The following is a 25,342-nucleotide window of genomic DNA, read 5'->3' as shown; positions in this document are numbered from 1 at the left end:
GTTATTCTTTTCCCACCATCAATGACACAGTGAATGTTGTTTTGACTGTTCCTGATTCTGCTCATCCTAGAAACCCAATTCACAGCCAAATTTTTGAGGTCACTTTACGTCACATTACAAACTGCTTTCCTGAAAATGTATGAGACATCGGGGCTGTAAGGGGCACTCACTGGACTGCTGACAGTCCTATTGGTACACAGTGTTACAGTAGGAACAGGAGCTGGACAGCATCCTGTCACTGTACCTCCCCGCAACTTAAAAATCTTAAAGAGTCAGCACCACAATTTAGCAGTGAAGACAGGGACAAGCAAAGCTCAGCTACATCCATCCTTTGCACTGTGGCTGTTACCAACTGATAGGTAAAAATTACAATTAAACTTTACACTTAGGGCAGGGTATTTCAGCGGCTTTTTTCACTATATTTTCTTCTAGAAACTGCATGTTAATATGTTTTTCCACTATAAGTAACACGTGTTATTTACAATTAGGTTCAGCTCTGTCAGAAACCCTCCTAATAATAATGTCAAAAGGGGATTCATATTCATGGCAAGGAAGTCTCAAGCTGGCCTTGGAGGGATGGAGGGGTAGCATGTCTCAGTCATAAGGAATTTTTTAGACCTTGGCATTTTCCTCTTCTCCACCTGTGTAGCCTCAGTCTTTTTTGGCCAATATCTAACCATATTTGGCCCATCAGAAGGAAAAGAACACTGTGTAGGGATATTCCTTGAAGGTGACGAATGGCATTCCCACCATTTGCTTCTTATTTGCAAGAATGTAGGCATCAACCAAACCCAGCGACAGATGGATGCCTGTCTATACCCACTGCAGAAGTTAGGAAATCTGTATGTGAGAGTCAGTCTGTCATTACTGTGACAGGAACACCTGGAAAAATAACTTAGTGGAGGAAGAGTTTTGGCTGATAGTTTCAGAGATTTCAGCCCATTTGTCATTTGCTCCCCTCACTGTGGGTATGCAGCAAAGCAGAAGCGCATGGAAGGTGCATTTGCCTTTGGAAAGTTTGCTTTCCTCATGGCAACTAGACCACACACACACACACACACACACACACACACACACACACACACACACACCACACACACACACACGGGGCGGGGGCAGGAAGAGGCAAAACCGAAATGCATGCTTCAGAGGCTGGCCACCTTCTTCCCATCACTAGCTCCCTTCTCAGGACAGCTCATTAAGCTTTGAACTCAATGGATGAATCATTGCTAAGTCATAGTCTCAACAGCACCACAACCTGAGGGCCAAGCTTTTAACACAGGAGCCTTGGGAACACTCCCCAACCACTTGGGAACACTCCCCAACCAAGACGATGTGTTTACATTGTATCCGAGAAGATAACATTTAAAAGAATCTACTGGATGGATAGAAGAGGATTCAGGAGACAGGGAAACAGTGTCACACTATTTTAAGGACTTCCTGCCCCATGTGCTCACACTTCCACTTTCCAGTTCTCACTTTATCAGAATTTCTGACTTCTTCTGCATGCAAACAGAGACCAGGTCTGTCTCGTTCATGCTGGTTTACAGGGCCCACTGCAATGCTTGGTATATGGCAGTTACAAAAAAGACATATTTTAGTGGGATGAGTAAGTACTTTGGAAGCCTTGACCCAAAAGGGAATGATGAGGAAATGCTGGCAGTCAAGAGAGGGAAAATAAGGCAGGCCCCAATATGATGCAAAGTTTCAAAAGATCTTTTGTGTCAATGAACTCCTTTCTCAGCAATGCTTAGATGATTAGCATATAGACTTTGTTGGTTGGGATAGCAAACACAGGGGCAAGTGCATCTTGACTTTCGAGATCATTGGTTGCCAAGGTTCTTAAATAACAGAATCTTTTTTTATTTTCCCCTAGGTGGATTTAAAAAAAAACATTCAGTTCATAAAAAGAAGAGGGGCACATGGCTCTTACAGAAGTGGAAGCAGGTGGATGAAATTGGCAAAAGCCCTCTCCCTGCCTCTCCACCCAGGCTGCCTGTGAAGAACAAGAGATCTGAAGCCACTGGCCCCGAACAGGCCAGAATCTAAAGATAACTTCTCAGATGGAAGGAGCTTTAACCACTTACATTTTCAAACTTTTACTTGATACTTAAAAATATAGATAGAGCTTGCAACCTTTCTATGGGAATTGAAACTTTTCACTTCTTTCTGATGTTTAATATTAGAAGAAGTGTTTTTAAAAAAATTAGTCAGAGGCAGATGATCTGGGAGTTTCTCCCAGTACCCCTTCATGAGACACACACACCCAGGCTCCTTCATAGGATATGCACCCCAGGTTCCTTCATGGGACACACACTCCAGGCTCTTTCATGGGACACACATGTCAGGCTAAATCATTGAACTTTCTCTAATACGTATCTTCTCTATAAAATGAAGTGGGTGTTTGTGGACGAAACACATTTCAATCCCAGTGTACAGTGTACAGTGTACAAGAAACATATTTTGGGGTTTGTGAAATGCTGCCCAACCCCACCCTGTGCACTGTGTCCTCTGTTCTCTCCTGCTGCATCTCACCTATGTGGTGCCGTTTAAGACACCCAAAGGGACTTTCTCTCCCATGATTAGGATGCAGAATTTTTAAGACACTAGATAGTTCACCTCTACTACCTACCTGTTCTGCTCCGTAATTATGGAATTATACATCAAAATGCATGGCTCAGAGAAATGTCAAGAACACCAAGCAGATGTGGACACTCCATCACTTGTCTTTTATCACGCCAAACATTTTAATATTCATATTCAGTAATTTCAATTACTTAAAGAATTTAAGGTGATGATCCATTCTAGAAATCCTCCCTGATTTTTCTGAATCCACACACAGACTGTCACCTGTGGCTTTCTCATATTTTAAGACATTGCAAATATTCCACTTGTCACATGTTCAAATCCACCTCAGCAAACGTGGGGCTGAGCCTTTTCAAAGCTCCAGGTGTGATCCCAGCATTGAATGAGCTACATCATGAACAAAAGTCTATGAGCTGAGCAGTCACCAGATACTAACTATACAATATGTAGTAAGTCAGTAACTTCTCCCTCACACTATATAGCTAATGAGCAAGTGAGGAAAATGAACTAAAAACAAATGACAGAGGCAGAAACTCTGAATGCAGAACCAAAGGTCCTACTCAGAGCAGTGCATTGGCCTTTACATGAGGGATACTCAACTTGTGTTTTTATCATAGTAATCCATGGATGATTCTGACATCACACAAGCAAAACATTTGAGAGGAGAGATGATGCCCCCTTGTTGTATAGCTCCTGTATCACCTATAATACCACAGATACAAGTTACTCTGTCATAGCAGGTAACAAGAGATAATGTCCTTACACTTTTCTTGAAATGTAGAAGGGAATTTGAATTGTTTTTTACCATATGGAAATGATAAGTATTTGAGAATATAAGTATGTTTTCCATGATTTCACTGAATGTGTATATATATAAACATTTCATGGCACATCATAAATGTGTACAATTTAATGTGTCAATTTAAACTATTTAAAATTCAAGAATAGAAACTGAATGAAATACCATGTGTGCGCATGTCTGTGCTCCGTTCCATGGATACGAAGTCTTATAAATAGATTTAGATGTTTTATTCATGCTTATACTAAGATTATAATTAAAACTTGAAAGCAAGCATATTATTAATATGGAAACATGGACGTTACGGGAGTGATAGCATGCTTACTATGACTCTTACTGTTGTACAGCTCTCACAGCAAGAGGGACCGGATGAACTTCTCCTGTGGCGACATATGCTACAGCTTCCTAAGTGCTTGTATTTATTTGGCTAAATTTGATAAGTTACACAGATTTGAAGTAGGACCCCAATTAGCTCAAATCACAAGCATGCTGGGTTTTGTTTTGGCAAGTGTGACACCTGCATAAGACCTTGATGAAAAACAATCCTTGTCATTTCTCCAATCTCTCCGTTGTGAATGTCAGGTAATAGCTAGGCATGTGAAATCTGCTCACTTTCCCTGCCACTTCTGTAGCCTAATTCAAGAAGAAACAGAAAGTGGGACTACTGCTGTATTAAAATATGATTGGCGCCGGGCGGTGGTGGTGCACGCCCTTAATCCCAGCACTCGGGAGGCAGAGGCAGGCGGATCTCTGTGAGTTCGAGGCCAGGCTGGACCGACAGTGTCCAAAACAATATGGAGAAACCCTGTCTCGTAAAAAAAAAATATGATTGGCATTATCAATATCAAATCAGCTGTTTAACTGCAGGGGATTAATAATGAAAACTGAAGAAAAGCAAATGGCGAGCAAAAATGAAAATATCTAAATTGGAGGCAGTGCCACAGATGTACTTTATAACAAAGGGAACCTCCTTGCCTTCTAGAGGTTAATTGTGTGTGTGTGTAGGTGTTCGAGTGCTCATTTGATTATCAATAAATACTGAGATCAGCAAAATCAGCACTTAACACCAAGCCTGACACAGTGTGTGCTGACTGTGCTGGGTCTAGGCATTTGCATGTGTGCACTTGAGATTCATCCACATACCAGGAGTTCCAAACTGGATGCAGTTTTCCAAGGTCCTGACATAGTCGGGGTCACTTAGCTTAATGAGCTGAAGACTGTTGGTTTTCTCCATGTTCTTGATCCACTTATTAGCCTGGCCTTGAGGGTCTATCATCAGAGGCCACCTTCTCGCATTCCTGAAAGATAGACGAAAGGTAACTTGGTCAAGCCATAACTACTTTCTGTGTTGTCAATCCCACATGACTGTAAGTTTATGCTTTGTTAGTAATATTTTCCTTCCTCTCCATGAAACAGGCACATTTAGTCTTGAGCACACTCCTAGATAAGCTACAAAGGCGGTTTTACAAAGTCAACACAAATCCTTTCACTCCTTTTAGAATGCTACAATCTCTAAACTGTTGAGTGAAGCCATTTCCTTGCCAGCCGCTTTGGTTTTTCCCCACCAGTCACCTGGGCTCTGCCGCATTGTAATCCCCAAATAACACACAAGAAACTGTTGGCCTTGCTTGTTTCTTACTGGCTAGCTCTGACTTAAGTATTTACTCCATAATTGTTAACCTAAGTATTTCTCTTACTGGAGAAAAGGTCCGGACTTCTTACCCCTATGGCGGCTACATGGTGACTCCCTGTGTTTCTCCTTCCCAGAGTCCTCCTGGACTCCTAGTCCTATCTATCTTGCTTCCCTATTGGCCAACAGTGCTTTATAGACATACACATAGGACTTCCTCATCATCTCCTCTTTTCTGTCTAAACAAAACGAAAGGTCTTAACTTTAGCATAGTCAAATTATATATAACAGAACAGCTATCAAGCAAGAACACAGTTACAAATTTTGTCCATCAACATTCAGCAAGATTTAAAGAAAATATCTTCTATTCCATTCTTGTGAGTACAAAGTCCTATATGTAGCTTATCTTTTATCATAACTAAAGAAAACTATAATTATAACTATCTGCCTTCAACTCTATCAAAGACCACAGAAGGATAATATATAAACACTAGGTTGACAGAGACATCTTGCTGCCTGGGCAGTCACCCGAAGTTTCTCTGTAATGTTGGGGCATCCATCTTCAGCCCATAGGCCACAGTGTATCTGGAAGACTTCTCAGCAAAGCAGGAAATTTCAAGCTATCCATCTGCATTGGCAGTCTGTCAGTCATTTTTCTGTGTCCTGTAGAAAGTCTCGTAGACTCTTCCATGAATCAGGAACCCTGAAGGACTGTTTGAGTTTAGCAGTCACTTTCCTGTGGGTCCTGCATATCCAGTTTATACAGCAACAGTCAAACAGTCTAGGCAAGAGCAGTTTCTTGCCCAAATGGCTAATCTTGCCATGTTAAAAGCAAACTCCATAATGAGTTTCTTCGATGCTCATCTTTCTCTAAGATGTAATTGATGTGCCAGGAGCAGACATTTCTCATTGTCAAAAAAAAACCTAAACCATTTTAAATGCCATTTTCTGAAGGTCTTTGAAAGGTTTGAAGACTATCTCAAATATATCTCTGTATATTTAGAAAACCTAACTAACTTAACTATAAGTTCTGATTATTATAACTATCTATAGTCTGTATTTAATTATGTATTACATTTTAAAAGATCATATAAGCACAATACTTAAGAGGAGAAATATACACATCACAAAATTGACCTTGAATTTGTATTAAAAAATGAAAAACCATACCAAATATTCATTTCCATACCATAATCCCCTTTTTCTTTAAAAAGAGATTGGTTGTGATCATTAACCAATTATAAGCAATCCCATTCAAATGAAAACAAAGATTTATAAACAATATGGGGATTTGGACGTCGCTCATTCCAAACTGCTTCCTGCTGTTCATACCATGGGGATCATGACAAAACTCAGAAACCTGTATAAGTTCTTATTTTCGGGGTCTGTAAGGCTGTATCATCTTAGCTGTCTCAATTGTTGGAACACCTGGCCCACTGCTTCTGGGGGTCTTGGTTCATCAAACCACAGAAGCCTGGAAGGAATCCTCAGCTTTTCATTTTCTGTGAAAACATAAACAAAAACTCTTTTCCAAAGTAACATATCCTTATACTTAAATTTTGAAGTCAAGGCATTTTCAAAAGATATAAGTTGAATTAACTTAGCAGCATTTATAATCAAGTGAACTTTAGCAGTTGTTCCTTTAGCAATCAAAAAACTGAAAAACACAATAGCGTACAGTATCCAGACTCTCTGTGTATTTTCCATCTTTATGTGGCTTATTTATTTATCTATTATTACTTTATTTCTTTTACTTTTATTTACTTTTCTCTGAGACAGGGTTTCTCTTTGGAAATCCGCCTGCCTCTACCTCTGGAGCAAATCCTACCGGCGTGCTCCACCACAGCCAGCTTCTCTATTTATTTACCACTATGCCGTTCCTTTTTTCTCTCAATCCTACATATATTTTTAAACACACTATAAACCTTTAGAGGTTTTTCTTCATCCAAGTCTGACTTTACTGTAAATCTTTGTTTTTCTGGCCACGTGTCTTATCTGTTAAAACAGCGGCTGTTTAAACTGCAGTTTTTCAAGATGGCGGGCATAAGCCTGATTCCAGCTCATACTGTCTTAGTCTATGCTGACATCCAGCAAAAGCTGTCGGCTTGGAGATGTGGTCACTCAATCGTTAGCAGAGACTCTTAAAAGAACCTTGCTGGTTTTTTTTTTTTTTTGTTCTTGTTGTTGTTTTGCTTGTGGTGAGTCAGGAAGACTCCCTTATGCACACCTAGTGAGTCTCTGCTTGTCCCTAGCAAAACAGAGCCCACTTGAGAAAAATGCTGCTACCAAAACCCCATGCTTTTCTCTGTTCTTCTGTTTCTAAAATTCCTTTAAAGCTTTTGCCATTCTACATGGAAATTCAATCCCACATGCTGACACCATTATGTTGAATGAAGCCTTTTCCTTGCCAGCTGCTTTGGTTTTTCCCCACCAGTCCCCTGGGCTCTGCCGCATTGCAGTCCCCAAATAACACACAAGACACACATGAAACTGTTGGCTTTGCTTGTTTCATACTAGCTAGCTCTGACTTAAGTATTTACTCCATAATTGTTATTTTCTCTTACTGGAGAAAAGGTCCAGACTTCCTACCCCTATGGCGACTACATGGTGACTCCCTGTGTTTTTCCTTCCCAGAGTCCTCCTGGACTCCTAGTCCCACCTATCTTGCTTCCCTTTTTGGCCAACAGTGCTTTATTGACATATACACAGGACTTCCCCATCACTAAACCTTAAATTGCATGCTGAATAATATTTGCTGTGCTTGCAAAATATGCTACAATGAAACTCCACTTCCCTATTAGGCCTTGAATTAATAAATCCTGTGTCCTGGGCAGGTTACTTCACTTTGGACAATTGAAAGAAAAAAGAATTTAATGCATTTATAGTCACTCTCTCTCTTCAGTAAAGATAAAATGATCTAAGAAAAAAAATGAACAGCATAGCTTTCTATGATCAAACCGTGTAATAGTTACTAACCCCGAAGTGTTACCACAGCCACAGGCCCACCCTTGTTTCCAACAGTTGCATATTTAATGTCATCTATGTAGCTCATTTTACCCCTTCCCTGTGATTGTGAGCTTCCTGTGGGCAGAAATGAGTCCCCTGAAGGTCAAGGTTCATACCGTGGGAGAGCTCATACCTACTGGTTTACTCCCACTCACAAAGGATCAAGAGCAAGAGCTGCAGCCAACAGGACTTAATTTATGTCTAGAAGCCAGGGGTCAAAAAAGGCAGCAGCATCTGCCACCTTCTTGAGCGATGCAGACGTGTAGCCTCCTGCCTTGTGTATAATGTAATCAGCACTTTGCGTGTTGATAAACACTGGCCAGAATCATTGCCAATGTCTCCAAAATATTCTCACCCTCTTCTAAAAGGGAGCAGAGAAAATCCATGCAAAACACTAGATGAGCAGGGGGAGTAAATGAGAAAGGACTGAGGGGAAGGAGCTAGGAATGAACAAGGATGCTATCCAGCTCACTCTTACTATACCATGCAGGAGGTCACTGGATAATTTGTTTTCTGAAATGGAAAGTAATTCATTTTTAGCACACACGCTGCAGTATGCTTCAAGCCATGTAGCTCAGGTGCCAAGAAAGACAGCCTTGCTGTTTGGTACCCATGGTATGTGTTAGTCTACTTGGGCACTGTAACCCAACCCTACAGACTACATAGCTTAAACAGGCAGTTTATCAGAGTCTAGAGTCTGCAACTGTAGGTCTCAGAGCTGGTTTCTCCAGATGCCTTTCTCCTGGACTTGTAGGTGGTAAATGTCATTACAGTGTGCCATTGCTGTCCTCACATGCTCTTTTCTCTGTGTAAAAGCCTCTGCTGCCTCTTTCCTTACAAGGAACTGATCTTACGAATAGAAATCTTCCCTGAATACTACCTTAAAGCCTCAATGTGGACTGTAGCCTCAATATACGAAAATTTCAGGGTGGGGTCTTCCAGTCCTTAGCATTAGTAATACTTAGGAAGAAAACAAACCACAGATTAGTATCATATCTTAGATACAAGTAATACAAAGAGAACAGTACGCTTAAGAAAATGAAGGGATGTGAATTTTTTTAAATTTTAATTTGAAATAGCTTGTTTTACATGTCAATCCCAGTTCCCTCTCCCTCCCCTCCTCCCACACCTCCTCACCATCCCCCTATCCTTCCACCCTATTGCCAATTCCTGATGTGAAAGTAATTTATAAAGACATAAAATTATAAACATTAAGGTTTCCACCTTGTCACATTTTAGAAATATTTTTACGTTTGGAGAAATATGTGTTACGTGACATTTAAACTTCTCCAAAGATGAACAACTCACTCATCCTTCTGTTGCCCCCACATTATTTTCTTTCTTTTTCAGCCATGATATCCAGGTTCATGCTGTTTCTTTATCGAAATGATACTTCTTCCCAGTCTTTTCATGTCCAAATTCCACTCATGCTTCAAGGTCAGCTCAAAAGCTCTGATGCCACAAAGCCTTTCTTGATCTCTTCTCTCAGAATCTCTTTAGCAATTCATCCTCATTACATTTATGGTACTTCCACAGAATGTAATATTCTCCTACGGCAAATTCTACCATTTCTTAGTGGTAGAGTCAATTGTGTAGTCCTTTGAGGGAAGGGTACATGCCCATTCTTATTTTCCTTGTATAGTTAATATATTTCTAATAGTAATAACATTAATTTAAAATCACAAAATGTCTGGCAAACAATATAGAAATTAAATCATCCAAAAATGTACATTTTCTACATGGTTTATCTCTGTATAGAAAGCACTGGCTCACTGAACAGTATTTCAAAATCATAGTAAAGGACTTCTGATGCTGACCAAGATAAGCCCATGGTACCCTGCATCTTCAACTGCCCCCCCCACCCCCAACACACACACAAATCTTCAAAATAAAAAAAATTCAACTTTCAGATTCTAAGAAGTAAATAAAAGAACCAGGGAATGAGGAAAAACAATCAAAATTTTAGGAATGATCGATAGGGAGTTTGTGAGTACCCTCTTCCCTTTTACTTTCTGGATTAACAGAGTCATTTTGTAGCAGACATGGGGAAAATGTCTCTCAAAGTGGAGAAATGAGAAAATTGGCAATGTATGGGCTATCGAGCATGGGGGTGGGGTGGGGCGGGGCGGGGCCATCCAGGCCAGGCTGGTGCAGGGCAGTGGTGGGTGCAGATGCTGTGAGTTCTGTTTGCTGCTTGCTCTTTCTCACGAAGGCTTAGAGCTACGACATGAACCTAAGGTCCAGACTGGCCTCTGGATAGTGTGTACTGAGGAGCAGACCCACAAGGCAGCCAAAGCCTTGCATGTCTGAGCAGACATGGGGAAACAAGAAGACAGAGAGAAACCGACTCATCTGATTATTAAAACCAAGCTCTCAGGCCTGCCCAGAGGATTGTTAGCAGGACACGGGATTTCACATTCAAAAGTTCTAGAAAAAGTTACTTGTTATGTCAAGAACCAGAATACATTTGCTTCTCAGGGAAATGAAAGACATTGAAACAACTGGAAATAAAAACAACTCCAGCACAGACATTACAACTATTCTTTGGGAGGTGGGGGTGAGTATGTTTTAAGTAAATGGAGAAAAGACATTCATCATGGAAGCAAAAAAGATAAAATGAACAGAACAAATTTCAGAATTGAAAAAGCAATGTCTGAAATAAAAATTCTGCTGTGGGTTCAATAGTAAAAGGAGATTGGCAGACCTATCAGGGCATCTCCAGACAGCTGAGCTCAAAATGGGCAAAGCTGAACAATGAAGAAAACAAACATGGCTGGGAAAAGACAGTGCCTGAGATTGGTTAGAGAGCACTGCGAGGTGCAAGTGTTATATCCCCAGGGCCCTGATGGGCAAGAGGAAGAACCAGCACAGAAAACGTATTTCACAATGCTAAAGGTGAACCCTCTCCTAATGCAGCAAAGTGAAACACAAAAGATCACAACCTGATGCAAACCTGAATGTGGGGTCAGTGAGGAGACCTAGGCAATCTATGGGGCCTTGGGTAGTAGATCAGTATTTATCCCTGGCATACAAATGGACTCTGGGTGCCCATCCCACAATGAGGGATGCTCTCTCAGCCTGGACTCTTGGGGGAGGGCCTAGGCCCTCCCAGGAATGAAGTGACAAACTCCAAACTCCGGAGATCCTCCCTGGGGAATGGAATGGGGACTGGGTGGGGGGTTTGTAGGACTGGTGGGGAGAAGAGGGCGTGGAGGGGAAGGAGAGGGGGCTGGGACTGACATGGGAGGCAGGCTTGTTTCTAATTTAAATATATAATAAAAAATGTTAAAAGAATAATCACAGAAGGTGTGGGGTAGAGGTAAGTGGCGGTGCACTCAGCACATTCCTGGCCCCAGGTTCAGTCCCTGCCACCACCACCAAACAACCAAACAAAACACGATTTTCAACCCAGCAGTCTGCACGCGGCAAACGTACCCTTCAGGACTAAAGGCAAAACACTGACATTCATTTTTGCTCCTCACCAGCCTTGTTTTAAACAAATATTAAAGGGTTTCACCTTAACAGGAAGTGAGAAAGTGACACAAGAAAACTTGGAATTGTAAAAATAAAGAGATAATAACGAAGTGTTACTGTGTTTGAAATTGTGTATAAATATTAAAACAACAGCATTATTCCCGTTAGCAGGGTTGTGTGAAGTCTGCAGTGGGTGCTTTTTTAGATAAACCGAACTACCAGGAATTCGCTATTGGTTTATTTACTATTAGGAACTAGTTCTCATGAATACTGAGGCTGATACATTCTGATCTGAAGTCTGTAAACTGCCAACCCTGGAAAACTGCTAGCACAACTCAGTCCAAGCCTGAAGGCCTGAGGAGAAAAGAGGCCCTCGGTGTAAATCCCAAGCTGAGGGCTGAAGGTCAGAGGAGCTGTTCTCGCTCAGGCAGGCAAGAAGGGAATTGGAGGGCTTCATTCTTCCTCTAATACTTGGTCTGCCTTTGCTCTCCAACAATTGGTTGGCTACACCAGCACAAAAGCTAAGACCAGGCAAGAGACCTCAGACCCTGTTCTTCCTGTAAGGGATCAAAGCTGGTGTCATCCTCCTCCTGTACTCCAGGCAGCCAGGTATGGGGAGAGAGAGATACTTCCCTCAAGAGAAAAAGGAAGATTAAGTCTAGACCTCAGACTGAGAACACAGTACCCATTGCCAGAAAGCTCAGTGCCAGGCTAAGCCACAAGACCCCTACTACCAGACTGATTGCTGAGCTGACTCTACGAGCCCTTACTAACATTTATAAACATCAGCAAAAGAGGAGGAGGTGTTAAGAAAGATGATAGAATGCATGAAAGGGAATGAGAAAGTAAAACAGGACAACCGAAGTGTTTCTCTGTGGTTAGAGTACCTCTCAATTATTTTGAAGTCCTGGGTTCAAACCAGCAGTGAAAAGAAAGTAAAATAGAGTGAATCAAAATTTGTGCTATGTAGCTAAAGCATAATGAGAAATTTATAGGACTAAATCCACAGATTGGAAAATCTATGAAATAACCTCAGCCTCAATGTTAGGAAGCCAGAAAAAGAAACGCCATTTGTGCCTGGAGCAGCCAGATGAAAGAGGAAATGAAGAACAAAACCACTGGAAGAAAGCAAACCCTTGCCTCTAGATAGGATCAATAAAATTTCTTCAAGTTTAACAAACTAATCAAGGAAAGGGACCTAACAAATATCATGGCCAATACAGAGATGATCATAACAGACCTTAGACACATCAAGATGACAGTAAGCTAATACTAAAACCACCCCACAACCATAAAATTAGCAACTTAGACAAACTAATTTCTTGAAAGATGAGAAGCTATTCAAATTCATAATTGAGACACTTATAACCTGAAATAAACTTAAGTTCAGTTCATATGTAAAACATTTTAACAGAAAATTTCAGGTAATGTCTTGGGTTATCTCTAACAAATACTTGAGGAAGGAAATCTGCATATTCTACTCCAAAATACGGGCAAGAAATCTTCCCAATTCCTATAGTAATCCCAGTTTAACTTGACTCCAAAACCAACGACCCTCATGAATAACTTCATAAATATAAATGGAGAATTTGTCACTACAGTATTAGCAGTTTAAATCCAGACATATGTGTAGAGGGAATAAAATTACAAGGTAAAAATTATCTGGGGAACCCAAAGCTAGATCAACACTAGAAAAAACCAAAACCCCCTCAAAACCAACTAATCAACTAATACTATTCACTGCATGAGTAAACTGCACATCTAGAAATGTAAGCTAATGCTGGGGAGACACCTCAGTATAAAATGTCGGCCTGGCTGTGCAGTGAGCTCTAGGTGTCCTCCCATCTCCACAGGCCAAGTGCTGAGAATGGGAGTACAGGATCCGTGAGTTCCAGGTTCAGTAAGAGCCTTCTTCTACACACACACACACACACACACACACCCCAAATTCACACACACACCCACATAAACACCTCCCACATTCATACACATACACACACCCCTATATATACACACCCCACATACACACAAAAGAACTTCCCCTTAAAAAATCCCAAACAAACTATAAGATCATCTCATTAGCCAGAAGATGAGAGATCGGTAGAGTTTGACAGCCATTAATGCTAAAAAGTCCATCACAGGTTGCCAAAATTAGGGTTTCTATTGCTGTGACAAAAGACTATGACAAAAAGCAACTTGGGAAAAAAGAGTTTATTTTACTTACACTTTCACGTAACAGTCCATTGCTGAGGAAAGTCAGGACAGGAACTCAAGCTGATGAGGTGCCATGGAGGAATGCTTCTTACTTGCTTGCTCCTTATGGCTTACTCAACATGCATTTTATAGTAGCCAGGACCACTATCCCAGCAGCGGCACCACCCACAATGCGCTGGGCCTGCCCACATCACTAATTAAAAAACTGCCCTATAGACAGTTGCATACAGCTGGATCTTATGGAGGCATTTTCTCAGTTCAAGTTCCCTCCACACAGATGACTCTAGTTTGTATCAAGTAGACATAGAAGTAGCCAGCACAATGGAACCCTCAACAATTTGACACACAAACACATCACTGTAAAGTCACGACCTTTCCGTTCTTGTTCATACCCAAGATCACATATTAATAACTATCATAGTATAAACACATTACAAATTAAAGGTCCCAGTTTTAATTAATTCAAACGCTTTAAAATTCAGTATTTTTTAAAAGTCCAAAGTCTCCTTAAAAATATAAAATATCATTAAAAGTTCCAAGTCTCAACTACAGGCTCCTGTAAAGGCAAAATAAATAAAATAACCTGTTACTTCAAGAGGGAAGAGCCTGGGCAAAATCACAATCTAAAGAAAGCAAAACTAAACAACAATGTAAACAACTCAGTTTCCAATGGTTGTGATTTACTCACGGTTGTCCAAAGGGCTACAGTCACTGCAGGCTCCAGCCTATACAGCCCACATAGTTGTCTCCTAGGCTCAGGCTTGCTCAACTGCTATTCTTTAAGGTTGCTCCATAGTACTGACAACTCCAAAATGCTAGATCTACTGCAAGTGCTTTCACCACTAGCCTCTCCTGGCCTTTCTCCATGGACCCCAGCCCTTCCACACAGTACCAAGCCTCAGCTGTTCTCCACAATCCCTTCACGCCTCCAAAACCAATACCACCTGGGTGACTCTTACACTACCAAGTTTAGCTACCAGTGTGAGGTATGACTTTGGCCACCTGTAGAACAGAGTTTCTAGGTGCTGACCCTTAGGAAACACTTGCTAGATTTAACCTCGATGATGTTGGTTTTTCTTCAATTAGCCCTATTTTCTCAGTTCTAGCTAACCAGCATCAATTATCTTAGTAAAGCAAAGGTTTTGTTTCAGTAGTACTGGCCCCTCGTTAGTCATTGCTGACTCTTCAGTCCCTGTTGACTAGAACCACAGATTCCTAATTCAAGATATTATACAAATAGTCTTGATAGTTTCAGCTTCCCTCTGAAATTTCATAAGCCAGGCCTTCATCAATTGCATTTCTCTCAGCACTGTTATCTTCCAAGTTCCCATAGAATGTCTCACCAAGCTGTGACCATTCAATGGCTTTTCTGGCCCAAAGTTCCAAAGACCTTCCACAATCCTCTCCAAATCACATGGTCAGGTCTGTCACAGAAATAACTCTTTATCCTGGTGATAATTTCTGTCTTGGTTAAGGTTTCTATTGTTGTGATGAAAGACCACAACCTAAAGTAACTTGAAAGGACTGGGTTTATTTCACTTACACTTTCAGGTAACAGCCCATCCTTGAGGGAAATCAAGACAGGAATTCAAGCAAGACCGGAACTTGGAGGCAGGAACTGATACAGAGACCTTGGAGGAATGAGGAGTGCTTCTTACTGACTTGCTCCTCAAGACTTGCTCAACCAACTTATAGAACCCAGGACCACCTGCCAGGGCAGCCTCAACTACAATGGGCTGGGTCCTCCCACATCGCTAATCAAGAAAATGCCTACAGCTAGATTTTATGGAGGCCTTTTCTCAATTGGCGATCCTTCCTCTCTGATGACTCTAGCTTGTGTCAAGTCAACACAAAACTAGACAGCACACAGATTAAAAGAGATTTTCTTTTACCCAATGAAATCAATGAAATCAATGAAACAGCTTTGTGATGCTCAATGTGTTTGCATCCCCTTAGACTGAGTGGACAACAGTGTTCAATTTAATTATCCATTTGCAGCATTATAGTGGAAGCCACTGACAGTGCAATAAGCCAAGGAAAAGAGGCGAAGGGCACACAGATTAGAAAGAAATTAAAGTGTCACTATGTGCAGACAACATGATTGCCAATATACAATATCCTAATAAATCAACATAAAAGGCCAAATGAGTTTTTAAAGTTACAGGGTACAAAGTCAGTATGCAAATAATCTTTTCTAGAAATAGGAATTTCTAATACTAGCAGTTAATAATCAAATAAAAAATTAATGCCATTTCCCACAGCCAAAAAAATTAAATACTATAAATACATAAAACAGCAAAATACTTGAAAACCTAAAATAGGTGAAGAAATATACTACATTCATAGTTAGAAGATTTGTCATCTGTCAGTATTGATCAGGAACATCAATGTAACCCAATAAAATTCCAAGAGGGTACTTTTTAGATATTTATATATTATTCTAAAATTTATAGAATTAATGCTAGATAAAATGATTTTTTAAAGGAGAACAAAAAATGGAAGACAGACCTGACTCAAGGCTACCCAAAGTTTCCAGAATCAAGGTGATAGAGTACTTGTGTCATGATAGGCTCGTAACTCAGGGTATAAAGTTCAGCAGCAGACCCACATGTGGAGAGACAGTACATTTTCAGCAAAGATACGAAGATGAAATTGATGGGGAAAAGGTAGTGCTTTAAATAAACTGTGCTGGGATGGGTCTGCCTTTCCCCTTTTATGTGAACATATGAACACATCTCTGTAATTACAAATAAATAAATGTTGTTCTATACCCAGTTAACAGCCATATCCAACTTTTGTCCCATCAAACAATGCTCTTCACATAACATCTTCTTCATTTGAGGTCAGGAGAAGGTGAATTCAGCTTGTATATTTTTTCAGGACTTCCACAAAATATTAGATGAATAACATTTCAAAGGATATGTTCTTGCAAGTAGAGAGAAAAGTATTTTTCTTTTGAGAATAATCCATGACAGCATTGATTGTGGAGGGTGTAATGAAACACATTTTAGTTCTAATAGTGTCACTTTGGGAATGAAAACATTGAAATAAGAGGGAACTAGGATTCTATTAACTTGCTTACATTAACACCATTATTTAGCAGTAATTTTTGACAAGGAAAAATGTGTTTCTCTTCAGTCTTCCTTTTTCAGTTCATCAAATGTCCTTTTGCTACTACCTTAAATGCCGTATTTATTTATTCGTTTGTGCATGTATACATGTTGGTGGAGGTCAAAGGACAACCTGTAGGAGTCTGCTTTCTCATCCAGCCCTGTGGGTCCTTGGGATCAAATTAGGGTTGTCATTGTCAGCAGAAACCAGTACCTGCTGAGCTATTCCTCTGGCCCTCAAACATCCTTGAATTGTTAAATGTTTAAAGTCAATTGCTTGCAAATGGAACCTGAATTTGTTAGCAGTCTCTGTTTCTGACTTTGACAGTTTGTTCTTTAGTTCTTGTGTAAAGAGAACTCTTATTTAATGCTCTTGGGGACTTTTGAAAACTACAGATTTCTTATCATGACAATGCACACCCACAGCAGGAGCCCCGGAAGGACACAGAATATGAATATTTAACTGTTAAGGGCTAGGCTGGTCTGGGGTCTTCCCTGAGGCCTTAGGGGAGGAAGTCCCTTAGTTCCTTGTCTAAGGAGGAACATAGGTTGGTAGAGTCAGTAATGGCCCAGGGGCCAGGAACTTGGGGGATCTATGACTTTTAGAATCTGAGAACCAACTCTTTCCACCCCCAAAGAGCTGTGGTTATCAGTCCCAAGGCCACTGTGTGCCCGGTCTGTGCTATGCTTGAGATACCCCGTGTTTCCTTTGTGCAACTTGCCTCATTAGCTTGCTGGCTCCATTACATTGTATGATGCTTTTTGCTCACATTGTCCCATTCTTCCTTTCAGGAAAACTGTGAATAAGATTTCCTCATAAACTTGATTTCCTCATAAACTTGCTTGCATGAGCAGTCAGCTTGTATAAACTGATCTGATCCCAAACTTTCCTATTTTCTCATCTCATCATCCCCTTTGGATCTTGTCCCTGAAGAAAGACCTACTGGTACAGGTCATCTAACATTGGTACATTTCAGAGAGTTTTGTTGTTTTCTTCTCTAAACACACATAAACACATAAATATAAATGAGAAAGAGTGGGCATTCTCAGTGATTATGGTTCCTGAAAAAAGTATGTCTCCATCTTACAGAAAAATCAAGGTCTGCCTCTCAAAAAAAATGAAGTTAGCTATGGGTTTGGTCTACTTACTAAGCAGTTAAATAATACTCACTTGTATCCAAGGAATGTCCAGACACAACCCAATTAAACTCACCCTATCATTCACTTTTGAAAGTCAAGAACTTTGAAGTGTTAATACTCTGCAAAGTTAATTATATTCTAACTTGGCTAAATTTTATAGATTAAGCTTTCCTAGAAAATCAACGCCTTACTCAGTTAAAGTAATATGTATTAAGCATTTAACATGCATAATATCAGGGATTATGAACACCAAACAACCATCTTTGAGAAACAGAAGAAGGCATTGTTCAAATAAACAAGATCTGTGTCCAATATTTTAAAATGATGCCTTAAATATTTGTCCTAAAACCTGTCAGTGGAAGATTGCCAAACACTGACAAAAGAATACAATAATGATTGAAGTCAGAGTTTTCTTCTCAATGAGGTTATTCCTGTAAGATTTATAAATTCTTCAATTTTTCTAAAAATAAAAAATAAAGATGTAGAGGGTACGGGGGTATTGATAAACCTCTATTACTCCAGGAGAGAGGTGGGGAGAAAGAAAGAGGAAGGGAGATAATACACATGCATGCTGTCTTGAATAATGATCATTGAAATTTTAGACTCTTACAAGTAAGAAATATTAGCTAATAGTTGAATATGAAACATGAAATGAAATATGACAAGACCCAAGTGGAATGTTAGGTTAGAATGAGATGTAATTTGGCCTCTAATGGATATAATGGCTAAGACATCTTTTGATAGGTAGAACAAAGGAACATAAATTACAAATTAAAAGTAATAAGATATAGTTATGATTCTGCAGGATACAAACCACTAGAAACCCATTTGTTTGAAGAGAGAAGTGTTTTCTGAGAGGTAAACAATAGCCATAGGTCATCCATGTCAGGATAACCCAATGAGGAGTGATGATGGGATACCAGCGATTAGGTTATAATTTTCATAAATATCACATAACAAAAAATGGAGTGCACTCAGCATACCCATTGGTTATTTCTGTTTAAGACTTTATATCTAGATTTCAGCCATTCTTACTTAACTGCTGTTCTTTCAGTTGTTTGTTTCTGTGGTAAATAAATGAATCAAATCAAATGGTACTATAATTCAGAACTGACTACTTCCTATCAATGGGAGAACTGAGTTATTTCCTACTGATGCTAAGAAACACCTGTGCTGTTCCTCCTAACACCCCTAAACTCCAAAAGGCTTCCTCAGGTCAGAAAACAAGAGTGTGAACTCAGAAATAAAAGAGATATTTGTTCTCACATTGGGACAGGTTGACCCATGTGACCTGTAGAAGAGACTGAGTGTCCCCTGGTCCCATCTCCATGTCTTTTGATCACCAGGAGATTCTGTGAAGGATGGTTACTGTCCAAAAGCTCTGGTCAGCCCATAGAATCAACCATGAGTCAAATTCGTCCCACAACAGGGACAAGGACAGATTTTTGGACAATTATCATCAAAGACCTATCACTATGAATCTATTAGCCTTTTATAACAAGACTTATGTCTTATGGGAATAAAAACTTTGCTCTTTATTATAATATTAACAGAAAGATTGTTTATATATATATTTAATATAGCTAATTAGCAAACATTTTAATACCGTGAATGCTTACTAACTAAAATTGTTAAAAGGTATGCAAATAAACAGATCTTCTAACCAAATATTAAAGATCATTTGTGAGAAAAGATTTTTCCTTACATTATAATGATCCCATTATCGATGGAAAATGAGTCGGAGGGTAATCCAGCGATATTCCAAGCTCGAATTGTCACAGCTTCTCCCAGGGTACCCATAAGAGAATAGTCATCTGAACAGGGGATGTCTCTTTCTTTGCACGATTGAGACCACTCTTTGGTTTGGTTCTTTAAAATATTCACAGAAAAATGTAGACATGAGTCGATGGACAATTGCCAAAGGAATTATATCTAAACTCCTCAATAAATCTTTATTTACTGAGAAAACCAACTATGGTTAAAGCTCTACATCAAAAATTATTTGTGCATTTTGGTGACATGAACAGTTATAGTCCCCGTGGACTCATGTGTTTGAATGTTTGGCCTATACAGAGTGGCACTATTAGAAAATGTGGCCCTTTTTTAGTAGGTTTGGCCTTGTTGGCAGAAGTGTATTACTGTTGGGGCAGGCTTTGAGGTCTCATATGCTTAAGCTACACCCAGTGTAGGACACAGTTCACTCCTTGTCGTCTGTGGGTTAAGATGTAGAACTCTCCTTCTCCAGCACCATGTCTGCCTGAATGACACCATTCTTTCCACCATGATGATAATGGACTAAACCTCTGAAACTGTAAGCCAGCCCCAGTTAAATGTTTTCTTTTAAAGGCATTGCCATGGCCATGGTGTCTCTTTACAGCAATAGAAATCCTAAGACATGTATCAAACCTTTCTCAAATAAAATTATAATTAAGAAAGTAAGATACGTACTCAAATGAAAATTAAATGTAATCCAGTGGTGAAATAAAACCTAGATGGACCACATGACAAAGTTGGAGTTGTGTATTGGAAAGAACAATTACTGTGTATTATTTTAAAGTTTAAATTTACAAAGTAGTTTACATTTTCTGGCTTAGTTTCATTTCTGTTGCTATGATAAATATGATAAAATAACTTGACAAAAATCAACGTAGGGAGAAAATGAACAACCTTGTTCCCAATTAAATTTGAGGTGGCAGGAACTTAAAGTAGCTAGTCACACCCACAGTTGAGAGCAGAGTGAGGTTGAATGTATGCATGCCTCTAGTGTCCAGCTCACCCAGTAAATGACATGGTGCTGCCCGCATATAGGGTGGATCCTCTCACCTCAACTAATACAGTTAAGAAAATCCTTAATAGACATGCTCATGGGCCAACCTGATGTAGACAACCCTTAACTGAGACCCCCTTTGTAATTGTAGATTGTGTCAAGTTGACATTTACAACTAACCATCACATTCTCCTCGCAGTACGCATATTTTATTTAAACTATACAGAAAACCATTATATTAGTATAATATAAACCTAAGATGGGGGAGTGGGTAGAGGACACAGAAAACACATGTCTGGCTCCCATGTGCTCTGTAGGAAGGACCAGCCAAAGGCTGTTGGATCCTATAAAGGGTCAGACCACACTACCTACAAGAGGCATGTCTGTTTTGATGCCCAGGAACTGACAGAGTGCTCAGTACTAACATTCACACTAATGTTCGAGTCAGGTTACAGCTCAAAAACTCCAGAAATAGTAAAAGATACTGCTGGGAAGAACGGAGAAAAAAACAAAAGGAGGATGTCCACAGCAAAGTGGGAAACTGAATATATGTGATGACGGTGCCTGTTTTGAGCTACTGAGGGTGCTCTGTGTGTGTACAGGGGGTGCTGGGAAGGACTTGGTTGTCACTAGCCTTTCCTTCAGGTTCTTACTGAGCAGGCTGTATCAACATTCTAATTTTATGCATCAAGGTCATGGTAGTTGGTAAGTGGTAACTTTGTGACCTTAAGTTGTTAGTATTATTTAGGAAGCCTCAAATCTCCGCTAGTGATAAAATTACAGGTGGCATTATTTTCCCCATTGCATTCTACCAGTAGTACATAATTCCAAGTTGTCCATGTACCACAGATGCTAATTTTTTAACCCTTTTGTTAAAGCTGGGTTTCTGTTTCATAATTATAGGATGTTATGTGTGACTATTGGTTCTTTGGATATTAGACTATAACACAAAGGTACTTGGATAAGTGAAAAGGCAGAGTTCTCTTATAGCCGTGAGCATATGACAGGAGGTTTTACTGGAAAGCATTGCAGCAAGTTGAAGCAACTGTTGAAATACAGTAAGTGGGATTAGCTAGATTTCATGTACTTCCTGGGGACTATGTATCTGGATCATTCTGTGGACATAACAAGAGGATTCCCTGGGAAACCTGGGTAATTCAAGGACCTCTGAAAGTTGTTCATTGTCCTCCAGAAGTGCTAGAGCCTAAAAAGGGAAATTACTTAGTTCAGAGCTTAGCAGACTACACATAAAAATGCAGACTTTACCCACAGTTGAAAGCAGTGCCGATTGCAATTGTGAGAAGTTTTGCCCTATGATCTTTTCCGTTAGCAATTAACATTTCAGCCCCTTGTAGGGAGATAACCTGGTGACCAGGAAAATACCCTGGCCTTTGTCAAATACTCATTTGTGTTAATTCACATTTGATTCTGTATTACCATGGTTATTTTTTAAGATGTTGTCGGCAGTACCCTATACGAAGTTCTCTGTCTGCCTTCTGCTCCATTTCCCCATCCTCCTCTGAGGATTTCCTGCTATTTCCCCTAAGGTATATTTCAGGCTCTTATGGCAACCATGTAAAATAACCAAGAGCCAATCGTGCTGTGGGGTGGCACTTCAAGCTGTCCAAACAGCAGATAATGTTCACTGGGGGTCAGTGAGCTGTGCCCTAGAGAATGCTTTAAACTAACAGAGATGGAGTAATGCCTCTAACCTTCCCATTGTCCCACGCTGATGTAGGACAGAGTCAAGTGGCCATGGTGTCTTTCCCCACCCTCTCACTGTCTAGCTTGGTGGCTCTGGGGAATTGTCTCAAACTTTATAAGATTCCATGTCTGAAACTGTCAAGCAAACTAATCCATCACTAACCAGATAGTTAAGTTAAATAGTAACCACACTAAGGGAAACAATAAAGCCCTTGGTGAAGGTAAGGTGGTCTTGTCTCTACCTTGTAATGTTTCATCTCTGACATGGTTTTAGAATTACTTATTAAGATCCACGCAGAGTAGCCAATGAGGCATGTATCCCCTCGAATAGGTGTGCATGCTGAAACACATACACACACACACACACCTCATTGCTTGATACTTGGTTAGGAACTAAAATTTCATCGCTAGAGTCTGCCTCTTTAAAATTAGATTTCAAAACAATATTTCATATAGCAACTTTTGGCTACTAAGTAATTTATAGCTTATCTAAGTTATGTAAGTATAATTTAAAAGTATTTTCCTTTTCCTTGCAGTAACAAAAACTTAAAACAACTTTGAAAACACGCTCTCCAGTTCTCCCACAACAGTAATAACAACAACAAACAAACAGACCAGAGGTTAATGTTAAAGCAGGGGAGAGACACGAGGACATCTCTCACCTGTCTGTAGTTGGACGTAAAGGCCCCCAGGTAGGCGACAACCCCCGAGGAGATGAGGATATCCCCTGTCAGATTGATGTACAGCTGTCCGAGTTCCAGGGCAGAGTGGCTCCAGCGCGTTTTCTCGCCTCCCAGGCCCCCAATCAGCTGCTCGGCTCGCTCCAGCTTTTTGCTGCACAGATCAACCTCAAAGGTAAAGATGAACTCTTATCAGCATCGACAAGTAAAATAAGCCAAAAATTCTGCAGAGTTCCAAACTTGAGATTTTTCCCCCCAATTACAAACTAGCCTGAAGTTCTAAAAAACACTTCGATGCATCTCACTGAGGTATAGAAAATCCATGATGTCTTGTATTTCAAAACAAGTAAATGATGTCAATAAAGTTCTCAGAATTCCTACAGAGCATCAACATACAACAGTTCAGGCTAACTCTAAGGAGATGAGCTTCAGCACGGGAGACTGAGATTAATAAAGAACGCTCTCCTGCCAATATAGATATTTCAAAATGATGTGACAAAAATAGGGGTGGCCGCAGGATGAAGCAGGTTAGTAGGGTATTTGCAGAGCATGCACAGGGCCTGGGGTCCCAGCATCAGTACTATACTTTCAATATTTTATAAGTGTTCCTCCTCATTTACCTTAGGCGGTTTACAGTGACTCTTAAAGGTTAAATGTTTTAGCACTTATTTACGCTTACATACAAAGCACAATCTTTCAAGTTGTTAAATAGCATCATCCTCCCAGACACTTGGAACTAAGCTCCAAATGGAACATCAATCAACAGCTAAGAGCCTGCTTTCTCCATCGGACAGTCAGGCCAAGTTTATTTTACACAATTAAACAATGTGATAAAAAGGGAAAGAGGCAGATGTTGCTCAAGGTGGTAGACTTAGGGAAAAGCACTAAAACCAAGACCAGTGTTCCAGCCGGGTGGGTGCACTGAATCACTGTAATTTAAGTTTTAAGTGATAACATCATTATTCTTTTTAAAATGAAATCAATACATTTATTTTGCTTGTTTAAAAATATTTTAATAGTAATAGAATTGCACCACTTCCTTTCTCTAGCTCCTCCCACATCCCCTCCTCTCAAATTGACAGTGTCCTTTTCTTTATTATTGTTATGTAACATATACATGTATGTGTGTATGTGTATGGGTACACACACACATATAACTTGCTGAGTCCATCTTTTCTTATTGGTATGTATATGTTTTCAAGGCTGACCACTCTGAATTGGACAACCGATAAGGGGGCCTCATCCATGGGAGAGGCTAATTCTCCCTCTCTCTGTTTGTAGTTCTTTGTCTAGGGGTGAGACTTCCTATCCCATTCTTCGTTAGCATGTCCATTGATGTTGCCATTGGTCTAGCCTTGTTCATGCAGTCATTCTTAGGAGGGGCTGTTTCACAGCAGACTCCCTGGTATTCTAGCCCTTACAGTCTTTCTGTTCACTCTTCTCTGATGTTCCCTGAGGCGTTGATGGAGGAGTTATGATGTAGAAATAGCCATTGTGGCAGAGCTGCCCACAACTGGTTTACCTCTGCATTGTGACCTATTGTGGTTTCTGTGATGGGCTCCATTTGCTGTAAAGAGGCTTCATTGATAAGGGGTAGTAGCTACACTTATACCTGAGGTTTTGAAGCTAGGAAACACAGATGAGAGAGAACATGGAGCGCTTGTCTTTCTAGGTCACTTGTGAGTCATGCTCATTGTTGCTCTACTTACAATAGTTAGGGAATGGAAACAACGTAAACGTCCTTCAACAGGTAAATTAATAACAAAAATGTGGTACATATACATAATGGATACTACTTGGATGTAAAGAAAAATGAAATTGTGACATCTCCAGATAAATGGATAGACATTGAATGAGGTAGCCCAGATCCAGAAAGGCAAACATCATTATTCATAAAAGAAGGTGAGTGAAGTTTATTTTGGGACTCAGACTGTGAAATTTTATAATGGAGAACTCCATGATCAGTAACAGAGAAATTTACATTATTTCAAATAATAATTTGTCTTATGTATTTTCCCAATACCAATAACCATTACTTAAGATTAAAAGATATAAAATACTGGTTCACACCTACAGATAGGCATGAGAAAGCACGAGGTTTGTAATGGGTCATAATTTTGATGTTTCCCAGAGTAAACCTTTCTCTGTCCATTTTCCAGCTTTAAATGATCTACACCCTCCTAGTTTCCTAGTGAATCAGATCACAGGCTACAGTAATGTTGCCGTTGGAAA

The 25,342-nt window shown here is 40.0% G+C and overlaps 1 protein-coding gene across 4 annotated transcripts in view; it reads right to left on the bottom strand.

The window, feature by feature from the left end:
- Dnah7 (dynein axonemal heavy chain 7) overlaps nt 1-25,342 on the bottom strand; it is a 275,393-nt gene that overhangs the window by 61,233 nt on the left and 188,818 nt on the right. For all 4 annotated transcript variants that reach the window (XM_040753634.1, XM_040753635.1, XM_040753633.1 and 1 more), the window contains 3 exons: nt 23,093-23,278; nt 19,665-19,828; nt 4,529-4,683 (listed from right to left, as the gene is read on the bottom strand). In XM_040753634.1, the coding sequence (XP_040609568.1) occupies nt 4,529-4,683; nt 19,665-19,828; nt 23,093-23,278 (505 nt within the window). The remainder of the gene's footprint in view (nt 1-4,528; nt 4,684-19,664; nt 19,829-23,092; nt 23,279-25,342) is intronic.

Source organism: Mesocricetus auratus, unplaced genomic scaffold, assembly GCF_017639785.1.
Source record: "Mesocricetus auratus isolate SY011 unplaced genomic scaffold, BCM_Maur_2.0 Super-Scaffold_100010, whole genome shotgun sequence".
Lineage (NCBI taxonomy): Eukaryota > Metazoa > Chordata > Mammalia > Rodentia > Cricetidae > Mesocricetus > Mesocricetus auratus.
Note: the sequence above shows the minus strand (reverse complement) of the source record. Positions and strands in the feature narration are given on the sequence as shown.